The sequence below is a fragment of the Sinocyclocheilus rhinocerous genome, unplaced genomic scaffold, assembly GCF_001515625.1.
Source record: "Sinocyclocheilus rhinocerous isolate Xijiao unplaced genomic scaffold, SAMN03320098_v1.1 scaffold288, whole genome shotgun sequence".
Classification (NCBI taxonomy): domain Eukaryota; kingdom Metazoa; phylum Chordata; class Actinopteri; order Cypriniformes; family Cyprinidae; genus Sinocyclocheilus; species Sinocyclocheilus rhinocerous.
In genome coordinates, this window is record NW_015635021.1 from 884,211 (window position 1) to 900,427 (window position 16,217).

The window sequence follows — 16,217 nt, forward strand, 5'->3', positions numbered from 1 at the left end:
CCTAACCCTGATTTTCATCTCTGTTTTCCTCTCATTGTTTTTCCTCTTCTTCTTACCTCTCTTTTTCTATGTTGCTTCTTGCCCCAGACATTTGATTTAAACCCAGATGACATAGATTTAGAGAATGAGCCTTGGTTTAAATTCTTTTCCGAGTTGGAGTTTGGACGGCCGGTAAGTTGAGTGAGAGTGCGGCAGGTTGGCATGCTGTAGGCTGTAATCTCCTTGTCCGGTAAACACATGCTGTTGTGTAATGACAAGCATCTGTTCGTGTGTGTGTGTGTGTGTGTGTGTGTGGTTTTTGAATTCAAGTTCTGACTTGTTCAGAACTTGGTGTAATTTGCACACTGAAAACAGAAATATGACATTTAACATCACCACAATAACAGTCTGCACAATAATAATGTTAGAGGCAGTGTGTAAGACATCAGACACATATGATATGTCTGATGTTAAATCCCAAGGCTAATATTTCAAGTAAACAATCATGCTCTGTTTTCAAGATACTCACCGAAAGAGCAAGTATTATGGGGTACAATGTTGTCTTTAGAAGAATAGCAGTGGTTTTTAATAAGTTTTAACTTTTAGTGTGTAACACTGTGTTTTTGCTTTGGCTCTGTTTGCAGTATCACACACCTGCTCTTACAGCTTACAGCTCTTATAGCTGCAGAACCTGTGCAGAAAACACTATTAAGTCAAGTTTAACTCTTTTTATTAAAAATGAACAGATGTTGGATAATACAGTGGTCCTGTTTTGATATTTAATCTATACACCAACATATAAACTTTGCACTTTTCAAGCTGAATAATTTCACTTTAAGAAGTTCTAAATGCTGAAACAATAGATAAACTGCACAAAATTATAAAAAGCATGTAGAACTTTCTGGTTGTCAAACTTAGTTGAGCATGTATTCTACTACTAGGATGTAACCAGATATTCATGATTGTGTGACCAAAGGTAAAAGAATAGTTAATTGAAAAATTCACAAAGATTTATGAGAACTAATCTTAATTTTGATGGAGGTGCATCATCGTCAATATCTGTGGTGATTTATGTTGTGAATACTCATCATACACTACCTTTCAAAGTCTCTTAAACTCACCAAGGCTGCATTTATTTGATCAAAAATACAATAAAAGCAGCAATATTATTTTGTAACATTATGAAGAAAAAAAAAATCTTACTGACCCCAAACTTGAATAGTAGTGTAAGTGATTCATAGGGAGGCAGTAAAATGAAAAAGTACAAAAATTGTTAATATATATAGAAGAAAGATCAATGCTGATAACTTGCCACCAGATTCTCATCCCGTTCCTGCTTCCTTTAGCATTTAGCATTGTGTTAATATCTTAATAACCCCAGACTTCTCAATGTTGTACATGAACTAAAATGACATTGGGACCAGTTGCAAATGTAATTGCAAAAATGATTGCGTAAATAGGAGTGTAACTTGTTCCAAAGTTTGAATTTTTTATTATTTTATTTTATCTAATGCATTAAAATTCATAAACATGTCCATATGTTCTGGAGGCCACTGTATGTTCATAAATAAGATATTTATGCACAAGTCCTCCAGCTCCTATAGAACACACTCTTCCTTGCTTGTTTACTGGTTGAGTTTGCTGCCACCATGTGTAAACAAGCAAAATATGTGTGAAACCCTATGTAATTTCACCGTTGTGTGTATTGTACAGTATGTACACACAAGTGGCAGTGTGTGTAAGGTAGGTGAAGCATGTGTGGGCACTTGTGTAGACGATTACTCTCAACACACTAAGATTCACTAGTATTCACCCTTTGTTTGTGTGTACACTGTGTGTGTTTTGTGTGATCTCTGTTTCTCCATGCCCTAACGTTGTCACTTTCTCCACATGTGTCTTTTTCCCCATGATGCACCTGCTTCTCCACCTCATCTTCACCTCTATGCTGTTCGTTTGTTTGTTCGGGTGGCGGGGCATCCAGCCTCCTAAAAAGAGGTTGGATTATAATCCTGACTACTCCACACATGCTGTGGCACAGGTAAATCTACCTTCCTGTCCATCAATCCATGCTTCCTTTGCTGGTGTTTGCTCATCCTGCAATTTGCTGTTCTGCTTTTCACTTATCATCTACTATCTCCGTCTTTCTCTTTTCCTTTCATTTTTTCTCCTCTCCCATCATTTATTTTCCAGATGGCGAATGGAAAACATTTTGACCCACACACTGTTAAAAATGATTTGAGAATGTTTTACAAGTAAATACTACTTCGGTGTTTGTAATTCAAAATGTCATGTTTAATTTAATGTGTTACTTGCCTTCTTTGTAATTAGTTGTCAGATTTACTAGTAATTTATGAGCTATGTAAACTATACAAACAGCCTTTTCAATAAAACAAATACAAAACTAAATGTGAAACAATTAGTTCACATGAGAAAAGTCACTTTATTTGAGGCTTTCCTGGAGTGTCAGATGAATATATTACTGAAAAATATAACAAAATATTGAACACCCACATATGCATTTTGGGCTTTTTGTAACTGCTTTTTTGAATGTTCTTTTGTATATTTCATTTTACTGTCAGGTTTTCTTCCTCTGCTGTTTATGTTTTTGAATGAATGTGTTCATGTGCATGTTTGTGTTGTGAGTTTTCTGCACTTTTCCTGTGTCTGTGGATTGGCTTTTTATTTGTCTTCCTATCTGACCTAGGTTCAGCTTTGGTGTGTTAAAAATGCTGTGTTGTCAGTAATTGTTTTTCTTTCTTGTCCCTGATCCAAGTCGCATGAATAAGCCAGAATGAACACCAGAGACTGCTGTATTGTGCTCAGATTTGTTGTAATTCACCCCAGGCTGTGTCAAAGGAAAGGAAAGGAGGCGTGGAGATCTTGGACAACATAATAGACGGGGCTTCTTGTGACCTGGTGCCACATGCAGCTTTTCTGGATCTGTACTGTTTTGTTCACTGGCTTTTGTTGGGGTCTGCTTAATGTGGGACCCCGGCCCTTTTTTTATTCTCGCAGGAGGTCAAAGTTCATTTACATAATCCTTCAAGGTGGGATTGAGAGATGTGGAACCCTCGTCGGACACGGCTGTGCATGCAGGGGGGGGGAAGGTTTTGATTGTGGCGCAGCACGGGAGTGTTACACTTCTTTGTTCCCATGGTTCTCACTCTTCTCTTTTGTTGTCTGCTTTCTTTCAGTCATCCCTCTATCTCTCGCCTTCGGAACGACCTGACGGGCCTTCAAGGTAAGCTTCCCTTTCATTCTTATACCAGCTTTTCTCACTCAGGCTCTTTAATTTCCCAGAGAGATGCCTATTGGATATCCATTGGAGGATAGAACCTGAGCATCCTCAGTCTAATTGTAATTTACTCATGTTTTAAAAGCTCTGCCAGCGTTTATTTTTGTCACTGTGTGTATATGAATTTGACATCCCATACTTGAGTATTAAGCGTTGTATGTACCTCCTACTCCTCTCAGATCATCTTTAGCTTAATGCCACTTGCTATTCATATGGAATCTATAGAGTAAAGGATATGACAAACCTTATTTAGGACTGTTTAATGTGTAGAAGACCCTGCAATCAGAGTGTCATGGTCAGTATATGTACCAGAGTATATTGTCCACTAGCTAAGCCATCCTGGGTGCTGTTTCCATTTTCCAAAATGGCATAAACGGCTTAGTTATTTGTATTGTACACTGTTTTTTACAAAAGCATTACAATTGCATAGCTATTCCCTTAATTGTGTATTTTTAGGCATAAAATGTTGTTAAAGAAATTATTTTGTTGTAATCTTGTTTGCAAATATAAAGTTAATAGTTAATTAATGTTCTATCATTAATTAAGGTTAAAGTTAATGTTCTATCAATTTATTCAGTAATTTTATAGAACTTCAAAGTCAATAATGTTTTGCTTTGGTTATTTTATTATTTTTTGGGGATTCTTAGTACTGCAAGTGACTACAAGAAAAGGCGAAAGTCGGAACCATCTGTCACTCAAGCCAAAACAGGAAGTGAGCAGAATGCCAGTCAAGTATTTTCCCACCCACTGGACTCCAATAAAGCACAGACACTGAAGAAGCCCACCATACGTTCCTCCCCCTCCTCACCATCCAGACCCAAAGGTAATTTCAGACACAGTCACACAACTACAAATGCTAACAGAAGGTGTTAGACTGGTCAAATGTTGCTGAAGACGTTTTGATTATGCATCAATGCCTAATGGCATATTACATTAGTGCTGCATTATTCTGTGCAGAGGAACTGTTTGATGGATTTGTTCTGTCACCATTCTATCTGTATATATTGTTTGATTTGTGCCAGAAACCGAAACAACTCACTTCTCTTGTTCCTTCATTAGATGGTCACATTTGTGGTTAGACTTACTCCTAGCAAAATGTTAACATTTTTATATAAGATCATAATTATGTGAGTCTGCATGTTGTCCCCTTTCTGTTATAAATTTACTGACACATTCTGACTTTCTGTCGCTTTTACTGATACCTGTTTTCTCTCGCATTGTCATTTTCTGTCAGCTGAGCTCACTAACCAGCTTTCCTGTCTCCTCTTTGCCATGCTGCGTTGGATGTTATTTTAATTCACAGCTGGAGACGCTAGTGAGTCACTCTCCTCCTGTATGAGCTCTCCAGGTATGGAGACCCAACGACGACATTGCAGAAGCGGTCGGCCGAAATCCAAAACTGCAATTTATGAAGCTTTAGATGCCGCTTTGCAGGACATTTATGACCACATAAGGGCAGAAAGGGGGCAGGGACCAGCAAGGATGCCAGATGATAGCATATTGCAGCGGTTATTGGAGGAGTTGATACCAGACGTGCCCAAGCGTAGCTCCTCCTTGCGAGCTCAGAGAGGGTCCGGCTCACCCTCCTCGCCCCACGTCCACCAGCCTTATCATGGAGCCCACCAATGTGCCTCCTACCAGCAGCAACACCACCATGCAGACGCCTCCAACAACAACCAGCATAATGCTAATGCTAATGTGCACTGCTATTCAGGTGCAGCTACATTAGTTCTCTAGAGTTTTTGTTTTGTTTTGTATCGTTATTGCAAAATCCTCACGTCATTACCTCAAACGTTCCCTAGCGAAAACATACAAGCGCTTTCACTTCTTTTCCACCTAATCAGCATGCTTTATTAGCATGGCACCTAGTGTCCTACTTGAATGTATTAGATCTTTGGGAGATCTTACTATTTAGAGTCCTATATTCATATATTGAAACAGAAAGTTTGAACCAGACATAAAGATGGAATCAACACAGTTTGTTTGGGATATTCTCATTCAGGAAAGTATTTGATTGGAAAAAAATCTGTTTTCAATATATATATATATATATATATATATTCAAAACAGATTTTTGTTTTTTTTTTATTTAATAGAGCTTAGAGTTAACTTTAATGCTAACACAAAAACTCCAATTATGAGTACATGGGAGATGTTTTTCTTTATGCCAGTTTCATCACTGCATTCCATGCTGTTTATGTGCAATGATACAAGTGTGGAAAAGAAGTATTAGCAGTCCATGTTGCAATTAGTGTCCGTCTGGTATTTATGCATGATGTGTTTTACTGAGCTGAATTTTCCCTTTTGATTTTGTGCCCTTGCCCTTGCCATTGTTTTGTTTTTTTTCACTTGCTGATGTATGAAATACTGTTATAAAGCCACTCATTTGCTTTCTTTTTATGTATTTTAGATGTTATTTTTTATTAAATACAGTGTTTTGTGATATATATATGGGTCCTTTTTATGTCAATTGCATGCCATTTTTATGTCATACTGTGTATATCCGGATCATCCCTTATTTTGTGTTTGACCTGAAATTTGAAATAAATATTTGTAAATTTTTTAATTGTCTCATTTTCCTTTTGACACCAGCGGAATGCATGTGGTGCCACCATGAACACAATTGTTTTCTTTCTGTTGACATCTTTGACATATTTGTTTCCACAGATCAGGGCTCTGATACAGGACGTCTCACACCACAAAGCAGAAGACCCACGCCAGAGAGAGAGGTAGAAATGCTGCTTTGCTCATATTTATTTTTCATGAACTAGTTTTGATTTAATTAGAACAATGTTTTGAAACACTCAGGGAAAACATCATTGAGTAGTGAATAAGTGTAAAGCAATCTTAAATCCTGAATCCTTATTCCGCTCTGCCATAAATGACCCATGACCCTGTAACCTTCATTTTGGTTAAGGTCTCAGAATATTTGGCTCAGCTGTGCTTATGTTGGATAGCTGATGGTGTTTTTGCTTGCTTTGTAGGTCTCTTCTAAGCAGATGACCTATCTTATATTGTCTTCTCTCCTCCATCAGAAACAGTCTGCAAGGGCTATTTATGATTTTAAAGCTCAGTCTGCCAAGTGAGTATATATAAAACTCTGAGAGACTCTGTCTGGCGCATGCTAATAACATCACGGCATCTCACTGAATTTGAATCTGCAAGGTGCCGTGTCAGCTTTTTGTTTGTGAAAGTGTTTAATTTTACTCTTGTCTAGCCATTCAAAGCTTTTTTTTTTCTTTCATTGTTTTGCATTTTCTTATGTTGCAGTTTTTGCTCTTGCGCATCTGTGTATGAACTTGCTTTAAGTCAAATTGGCCTCTGCATCGCAATTGAGCTGTGAGCTGTCGGTGCATGAAAGTGTCAGCTTGCATGAAAAGCCATGCTAATAAAACCATTAAAGAATTTCAAGGCCCTTGAATTTCAGCCTGAAATTTGCATATCACCAAATTCATTGGGTAATACATTAGAAAAATGCATTGTTGTAATTAGCAAATATTTAATAAATAAGTGTTTGCAATGCCTGAAGAAGGTCTTAGACCAAAATGCTCTTATTTGTGACCCTGGACCACAAAACCAGTCTTAAGTCGCTTGGGTATATTTGTAGCAATAGCCAAAAATACACTGAATGTGTCAAAATTATAAATTTTTCTTTTATGACAAAAATCATTAGGATATTAAGTAAAGATCATGTTCCATAAAGATATTTAGTAAATTCCCTACTGTAAATATATCAAAACTTAATTTTTGATTAGTAATATGCATTGCTAAGAACTTTATTTGGACAACTTTAAAGGCGATTTTCTCAATATTTAGATTTTTTTGCACCCTCCGATTCCAGATTTTCAAATAGTTGTATCTTGGCCAAACATTATCCTATCATAACGAACCATACATCAATGGAAAGCTTATTTATTCAGCTTTGAGATGGTGTATAAATCTCAATTTCAAAAAATTGACCCTTATGACTGGTTTTATGGTCCAGGGTCACATTTAATAAAGATTTAAAAGCTACAACAGTGTACAGGACTATTGGTGAATATTTTCATCTCTGGTTGCATCAGTAGAAAAAGTAGAAATGTGACCGCTACAGAAGGTAGATTCAGGTGCGTCACTGGTTTGAATGTTCTTTTTACTGTGTATGTAATGCATGTTTATGGTCACATATGCATGTTTACTGCACATTGCAGGGAACTCTCTTTTAAGAAAGGTGATGCTGTCAACATCATCAGACAAATTGACAGTAACTGGTATGAGGGGGAACACAGAGGACGGATTGGGATTTTCCCCATCTCTTATGTCGAGGTCAGTGTTAAAATAACCTATTTACAGTAGTTAAACCAAACTCTGACACACACTTAATCACATTCCCTCTGGCTTTCTCTCTCATTCTCTCCTTCAGAAGGTCGCATCTCCAGAGCGGATTCAGCCTGTCAGGCCTCCTCCTCCAGCTCAGGTTCGAGAGATTGGAGAGGCCATAGCACGATACAATTTCAATGCTGACACTAACGTGGAGCTTTCTCTTAGAAAGGCAAGTGTAAAGCCCTATATCACACCCTGCCATCTCTCGAGCTCTATGATATACACTTGTTAACTCACCCCACCCTGAATCATGTATTTAAAGCATGCATGTTTTTGCTGCTGTAGGGGGAGCGAGTGATCCTTCTAAGGAAGGTGGATCAGAATTGGTATGAAGGAAAGGTTCCTGGCTCAAACAAGCAGGGCATTTTCCCTGTGTCCTATATCGATGTGATCAAGGGCTCTCCTTCCAAGAGCCCCAGTCACCAAGGAGACACGCACACATATAAGGCACATAAGGTAAGTCTTTAGCGCCAGTTTTAGACCATCACACCAACAAAGTCTGTTCTACAGACCTTATTTAATCCAGTAAGTTTATAAACCTTCCTGCTTTCTTTTTCCCTTGCTTAAGTACAATACAGAGCCCTCCCATTTGCAATGTCTTGATTCTGCCACTGGGACACACTTTCAAACAGTCACTAGTGAATGGCTGTCCCTCATGTTGGGAGTTTCCACCACTTACCCATCTTCCTATGGCAGTCCAGTCCCACCCACCCCTCCTCCATTACCCAGCAATCTACACTACACAGGCCCCCAATCCCCTGCTTCACTTGTGCAAAGGTTCACCCCGCCACAAAACCTTTCCCCTTTTGTGGATGCAAAAGAATGCTCCCCTTTTCCTAGCCAAGGACCAATCACTTCAGAGTCCTCAAATATTTCCCTTTATTCCCATGAACGTCTCTACAGAGATAAACTGACAGCAATAGATGTACCAGATACATTAATTCCAGTGAAACAGATCACAGACCATACTCAAGAGCTGTTAAGAATGGAAAAAAAGAGTCATGATGGTATAAAGCTCTTAAAAGATATGTATTTAAAGGACCAAAGCTTGATACAAAAGTATGACCCATCCAGGCTAATAAATAAACCTGATCCATATGGCGAGCTTATGTCGATGTTTCTGAAAAATCAACTCTATAATGAACTTGAATTCAGATTGGGCAATCGATCAGAAAGCATGGCTAATCAAGAAGCATTACCTGATAAGCCACTGTCCATCAGTCCAAGCCACAAATCAGAATATATACTGGATAAACATCATGATATCCATAAGAAAAAGGCTGAGGAGCTGCTGTCAGTCATTTTGAATAAGAAAACAGAGTTTGACGGTCCAGTAGCTGCTATAAAGTGGGAGGAACTTCCTGAGTTGTACATAAAGGAAGAGGATGATGAAACAAACAACAGATCAGGCTTGGAGACTGTTTCAAAAAAAGAGGTAGAACATGCAATGTGAAAGAAGCATGATAGTCTGGTTGTGTGCAGTGAATAAAAACTCGTAGAACTTTAAGTTTAACACTTTTTTTTATTATTCTGAAAAGGTTTATTTTTTATATACAAAACATTATTTGCATGTTCAATGACTAAATCAAAGGGGCCATATCAAACATGTTTGTAATTTTTTTTTTCTTTGAAGTCCAGATATGTACTGTATAATGTTATTCAGTTTTCCTGGCTGCTTTAAATGCAATGTTTTTATCGTTTATCAGCTGGACAAAAAAAAATGTTATACCTGGACTTCCCTATCCTCATAGAATTAGAATAATAATTAAAAGTTTATAATTACTGTTATAGTTATCATCCTTGGTGTGAACAGGCCTTAAGACTTGCTCATGTAAATGTACTCTGTTATGATTAGCGAACTCATTTGCATGTGAAATAATAACAGTGGTTACTTGTGGGTTGCCGGTTTTCTGCAGGATCAAGTATAACTTGGAAAGATTTACGAAGAGGTGTCCAGATCACATTATACCTCAAAAAGGAAAAGTGGGAAAAGGTCTGCTATTAGGAAACACAAGATCTTTTACATTTGTTTTCAGGGCAATTAAGCTTATTTTACCCCTCAATTTCTCTTTGCCACTGTGTTTAATAGAGCCTCATTCTCATTACTGTAAAAAGAAGTGAATAAATACATTTTATAATAATCATGACATTATTTGCTGCAGTGCAAATAAAAAATGTTTAAATAATTTCTGTAAAAAACAGTTTTTGCTGTATTACAATACCGTATTATAAGAAGTATTAAAGTCATAATGAGAATCATCAGATTAAAAAATAATGAGATTGACTGTGTGTTGACAATACCATTTTACTAATGCAAAATATGATCCCTTGTTGTGTTTCTGATGGTTTTGGGGTGAATGTGATCTGGACATTTCTTAAGGAATGTCATCCTTCCTGCATTATCCTTGTTATTTTGCTGTAACAGGATGTGGCACGCTTCTGAATATTAAATGGGCGTTGATATGTAAACATTGATAGTTATGTGGCAAGATTTCTGAGCAGAAATATATATAGTCTACCTCAATCCGATTTCAAAAGGTCAAGACAAATCCTATTTACTATGATATGGCCCCTTTAAATAGTATCTGTCACACTAGTTGTGTGTGTTATTTTGACAATCAGGCTCAAAGTTGTGAAAGTTTCAGCTCTGTCTTTCTCTTTGCCAGGCTGACTCCTCCTCCATCACGCCATCTCTCCCTTTCTCCACCTCCCCCATGACTGATTCCTCCCTAACTCTATCTTCCACTAGTTTCTCTCCTCCACATGTTGAATCATCTGCCTCTGCTGTTCACTCTTCTCCAGCGTCTGCTTCCAGACCTTCTCCAAGTCCTCCTCCTATTCCTCTTGCTTCATCTCTTCCTTTGGTATCCTATTCCTCTTCTGTCCTCCAAACCTCAGTTGTTTCTTCCCCTTCAGACTCTCCTCTCCGCACTCCTCCTCCTTCACCTCCTTTGTCTCCTCCAGACTCCCCAATCCCTCTTCCTCCTCCTCCTCCTTCTTCATCGACTCTCAATATTCTTACTTCTTTGCCTTCTTTCCCTTCTAATTATCAATCATCTCCTTCTCCTCCCTCCTCATTTCCACAACCCCTTCTTTCTTCTGTCCTTCCTCAGCTTTCCTCTCCTACTTCCGCTCCTATTCTTTCAAATCCCTCCTCCCAGTCTCCTTCTCCTCGTATCTCACCAATCCCTCCTTCATCTCCTATTCCTTCTTTGCATCCTCCTCTTTATTCCTCCTTTCAGCCTCTTTTACCAACTATTCCAGCCTCCCCGTCCTCCTCTCCCTCTCCTCCTCCATCTTCCTCAGAGCACATCCCATCTCCTCCCAGATCTCCTCCACTCCTCACCTCTCCTCCTCCTCCTCCTCCCTCCTCTGTAACCGTAGTCTCCACTCAGCCCTCTCCATCCATCCCTCCATCCTCTCCCTCTGTTTCTCCTCTCTCCCCACGTTCACAGCCTCGATCTCCTAAGATCAAGGTAAAAAGAATGAACAAAACATTGGTTTAAGGGTTGCTGTGTGGCGCATGTACATGTGCATCCGTAATGTTTTCGACATTAAACAAACATGGGGGGGGGGGACAAAGGCTTGAGATGAAATAAATTTGACACAAATCACAAGAGTTAGAAGTAATGTCTCAAAGGGCTAGTTCACCCCAAAATGAATTTTTTTATTATTTATACACCCTCATATTGTTCCAAACCCACAGTAGAAATATCAAGCTGTTCTTGCCACACAGTTCATGCTGACCTGAACATATGCACCACTTTTATGGTCCCTTTATGGTGTTTTCTGTTGCCATGCAAAATATATCACTACAATATCAGTTATCAATTGATTTTAGATTTTTTTTTAAATAAATGTACTCATTTATCTGTATTGACTGAAATTGGTTATTTAATTGTGCATGCTCATTTCCTCTAATTTTATATTTAGATTACAAATTAAACAAATAATTTTAATAGCTAATTTCACTTGCGGCATTTAAAATGAGCAATGATTAGCAATTTGGCAGTAATCAGTCATAACATACAGTAAACATAATTACTGATTTATTGGTATCAGACAGAATTTTAATATCTGTTCATCCCTGCTTTTTCTGTCCTTATTATATCTTAACAGCTTGTGGTTACTGTAAAAAAAAAAATTATTGCAAGATATATGAGTTTTTAGATTCCTCATTCCATCATTTTAAATATGGCATGTATCAATAGTGTGAGTGAGAAGGGTGTTTTTTTATGTATAATTATATCTCTTGTTGGACTGTACTTATATCCCTAATAATTCAAGACTCTGGAATGACTAAACTGAAATGATAATTAACAATTAATTGTGCGATTAAGACCAATAATGGGGGTTGTAAGATGGAGTTTGTAAGAGAATGCTGATCTCTGATTGCATTTGATTCTTGCAGACAGTTTATAGGCAGGAAGTGGTGGTTGAGGGTAAGCCACCACGTAGCCCCATTTCCACCAGAAGGCGCTGTTTATCTCCCTGTTTATCACCCAGTAGAGCAAGAAGGGTAGGATGGAGTGTGCTGTGACACTAGCAGCAGTGCAGACTGGGAAATGAAGTCCTTTCTAATCCCTTTTTTAATTCTCTGGTCGTTTCTGGTTTCCTGTCTGTGTGTGTTGTAACACAACAAATCTTCTCTAAGCTCTGCGATGACGATGAAGACTCACAGATTGACATCCTGTGTCTGGATTTGGCATGATATTCTGACACCTTAAAGTGTTACCTGTACATTATACTGACACTTTCCTCTCTCTTTCTTTCAGAAAATGATGCAGGATTGTCAGCATTCAGGTGGTGAGCCGTAAGTACACTTTTCAATTTTTAGACACTGTTATTTCGTTTTTTCACTGTCCGACCACAAAGAGCACATTTTAAAAACACTATTTTAATTTTACGTTAGCTTCCAAGCTGTGTATAACTATGTGCCTCGTAATGAGGATGAGCTGGAGCTGAAGGAGGGGGACGTTATTGATGTCATTGAGAAATGTGATGATGGCTGGTTTGTGGGTAAGTCAGAATCAGAATCAGAATAAGCTTTATTGCCAGGTATGTTTACACATACGAGTAATTTGTTTTTGTGACAGAAGCTTCCACAGTGTAACAGAATGACAGAGACAGGACAAAAACATAGATAAAAATACAAATAAAAAAATAGAACAAGTAAATAGGGAATAATAAGTCTTTTATGAAGCTACTACAGCACCTCTGCAAATGTTTTTTTTTTTCTTTTACGAGATTTACTTATAGAGTACTCAGTATGACTTAATAAATTAAATATATATACATTACTGTTAAAAAGTTTGGGGTCAGTAAGAATAATTTATTTTTTATTATTTTTATTTATTTATTTATTGAAATTAATGCTGTTATTCAGCAAAGATGTATTAAAAAAAAAATTGCAGGTCTATTTCAAATAAATACTGTTCTTTTGAACTTTCTGTTCATTATAGAATCTTGAGAAAATGTATAATTTTCCACAAGAGTATTAAAGGGGTCCTATTATGCTTTTTCACTTTTTCAACTTTAGTTAGTCTGTAATGTTGCTGTTTGAGCATAAAAAAGATCTGCAGCAAATGTTTTTAACATTGATAATAAAAAGAAGGATCACTTGAGCACCAAATCAGCATATTAGAATGATCACAGGAATAAATTATATTTTAAAATATATTTATTTATATTTAGTAATAATTACAGTATTACAAATTTTACTGTATTTTTGATTAAATAAATGCAGCTTTAGTGAGCATATAAGAGTTATTTTTTATTTTAAAAAAAAAATAAAATCTTGCTGAACCCAGACTTTTGAATGTTAGTGTATGTATTACTTAGAATGAATTATAGTGAATAATACTGTTCTTTCCCATTTCCAAATGCATGCATGATTAGAGTTGAAGTTATTTTATTTTAACTGCACCGCTTGGTATGTGGGGAATGTGGGAAATCAGACCAGTAGGCAATTATACAGCCATCATGATACAAAAATATTTGATCACTTTATGTAATTGACCAATCAGAATCAAGTATCCCAAAGTGTCATGTAATTATAATAATGTACATTGCACATTATGTTTTCATCTTTTATGCATTATACCACGTCTTTGTTTTCAGGTACCTCTCGGAGAACCAGCTTATTTGGAACGTTCCCAGGAAACTATGTTAAACCACTTTAACAAAGAGGAAACAATGGCACAAATACGGCCACTCCAGTGCCTACTGTGTAGGGCCAATGAGGCACCTCACCTTTGAGAACGTGTGTGTGTCAATATATGTGAGTGTGTTCACAAACACAACAGTTGTATCTCTGCCATGTCCGCACAGACAAACCACTGAAGTTTATTTCACTTTGAGCACTTTGTTTCTGTGCCATCACACAGTCTCCTTGCTGTTCCTTCATCTGCTATTCTGAGAACAGCACATTCATCAATGTTTTTTTCCTGTTATTTTGACATATTGTTCATTTCCGGGATGCGGTAGTTCAGAGTTAGTACGGTGAGGATTCAGGCAGCCTCAGTATTGAGTGAGGTCAGTAGATCAGTATGAATGATACTGAGAAGAAACCTCAGGCATCAGTGTTAATAAACAGTGCAAGGTTAATAGCAATAGAGACCATTGGTTATAGATGAGGATTGATAGTTTCATTAAAATGAGCTAAAGGCAATATCATGGACAATTATGAAATTGCTCATTCCCCTTGTGTGTGGCCAAAATGAACAAGTGATAGGAACAGATGTGTTTTAACCATTAATTGATAACAATACTTTTGCCATACAGAATTACAAAATAACTGTCATGGAGCAATTTTGTTATTGTCTAAGTAGCAATCGTTCGTATAGGATACTATATCAGTATAATTATCAGTGCATTGTGGGTGTTTGTACAAGTTGTCTTTAAAAAGAAAGTGCATTGACATTCTGGAAAGGAAAGATGCTTTTATTGAATTTGGTACTTTGGAACTTTTTTCTAATGTTTACTTGAGAATTTTATGAACGGACTGAGTTTTGAATTGTGAGTGAATCACCTGACTTTAATACAGTATAAAAACATGTGAATTAATATTCAATCATTGCTTGTTTTAGTAATGAATGGCAACAATGTTAAAAGGTGAGCCTGCTATGATGTTTAATTGTTTAATTTGTTAACCTAAATTAATTTATCTAAAGCATTATTTTCTCCTTTTTTTTAAATTTATCTGCCACATTTCTCATGAGTTTCACTCTTTTAAAATTGCATCATAAAATGCAATAGAGAGAGCTGTTGGTCTTTGATGAATGTTTGTATGCTTGGCTGACGTTCAAACTGTTTTAGTTTTTGAAGGATCTGTATATCAGTATTTTCTGTATCACTTGTTGTGTTCTCATCTGAAAGCATATAGATTGTGTTGCATCAGCTTTTACAAGTACGTATATTCAGTATATAGAAAAGGGTGTCTATGAATTTCACAGACAGCAGAGCAATCTTAAAGCACCTTAAACATTTATTAGTTCTATTATTTTTTGTTTTCTTTAAGGTTGAAGTGTGTAAGAATGTCAGTAATGAAATATTGTTGCATTTCGTTGCTTAATATGCAGAGAGCTATGAGGAAACCTTTTTGTTGACTTGAGCACAATCAGTGGGCGGGGCTTTCTGTTTGGCTGACCAATGGCAGATGGGAAGGAAACCTGTTTGAAAACAATTGCAATTATGTTTAATATGCAGAAATGACACACTTCAGCTTTAAATATTCTAATCACACTGTTTGCATTTTCCAGCTTCACGGCTGTGTTTGCTGATACTTTATATGTGCTTTTGTATTGTACTGTACATGAGTTTCACTTATATTATAAAGTCCTTCCTTTCTCACTTTTGGTTTCATATAATCTGTTTTTTAGTCCTTTGTATTTCATCCCATGTGCCAAATTTATTTAACAACTTTGGTGCAAAAAAGAAAGAAAATGTATGCAAAAAAAAAAACATTTTGGGGACTAATAAAGGACTTCTTTCAGCACAGAATGGAGACTGATGCACACTGGAGTCAGGAGATATGTTGTCACTGTTTGCAAACTACTCTGCTCTACTAAAGTGGATTGGAGGATATTTTTGCCTTTTTCCTTATAGCCTTTTGACTGATTAACATAAAGTGTTATTTGATGTGTGTGCTTGATGAGCTGGTGAGCTTGAGAGAATCTAGTTTAACCTGCTCATTTTCAAATAAAGCTTCCCCCCTCTCTTTTTCTGTCTCTCTCTCTCTCTCCCTCTGTCTCTGCTCTTTTGTTTTGTTATACCCAATAAATTTCTGCTCAGTTATTTGAGCCTCTCTGTTTATCTGTTGCCTCCGGTTCTGATATTTGAATACTGGTGTTGTAATTTTTATATTCATTTCAAGTATTTTGCTACCCTTTTATTTTTTCTTTGCTCCTAAAGAAGAGAGAGAAAGAAAGAAACGTCAAAGCAGTTGTTGTTTAGTGTAAAGTCAACACAGGCAAACTTAAAAGCATTTCACTGATAGAAGTTAAATGATAAAACCACAACAATATGCATTAATATTAGTATTAATGTTGTTAATGTTTTTGTTGGTAGTTTGCTGTAGGTA

At 36.9% G+C, this 16,217-nt stretch overlaps 1 protein-coding gene across 3 annotated transcripts in view; it reads left to right on the forward strand.

The window, feature by feature from the left end:
* The window catches only part of LOC107746024 (sorbin and SH3 domain-containing protein 2-like), a 56,631-nt gene extending 41,795 nt beyond the window's left edge, over positions 1-14,836 (forward strand). Inside the window, exons 14-25 of one of the 3 annotated variants that reach the window (XM_016560069.1) lie at positions 88-171; positions 1,961-2,017; positions 3,174-3,220; positions 3,922-4,097; positions 5,942-6,003; positions 6,259-6,356; positions 7,465-7,579; positions 7,677-7,805; positions 7,922-8,092; positions 12,412-12,449; positions 12,549-12,655; positions 13,757-14,836. In XM_016560069.1, the coding sequence (XP_016415555.1) occupies positions 88-171; positions 1,961-2,017; positions 3,174-3,220; positions 3,922-4,097; positions 5,942-6,003; positions 6,259-6,356; positions 7,465-7,579; positions 7,677-7,805; positions 7,922-8,092; positions 12,412-12,449; positions 12,549-12,655; positions 13,757-13,818 (1,146 nt within the window). In that variant the 3' untranslated portion in view covers positions 13,819-14,836. Of the gene's footprint in view, positions 1-87; positions 172-1,960; positions 2,018-3,173; positions 3,221-3,921; positions 4,098-5,941; positions 6,004-6,258; positions 6,357-7,464; positions 7,580-7,676; positions 7,806-7,921; positions 8,093-8,204; positions 9,072-10,302; positions 11,113-12,047; positions 12,198-12,411; positions 12,450-12,548; positions 12,656-13,756 lie in introns of those variants that run through there. The other 2 variants (XM_016560067.1, XM_016560070.1) reach the window with 2 other exon arrangements.
* Positions 14,837-16,217: the final 1,381 nt, after the last annotated feature.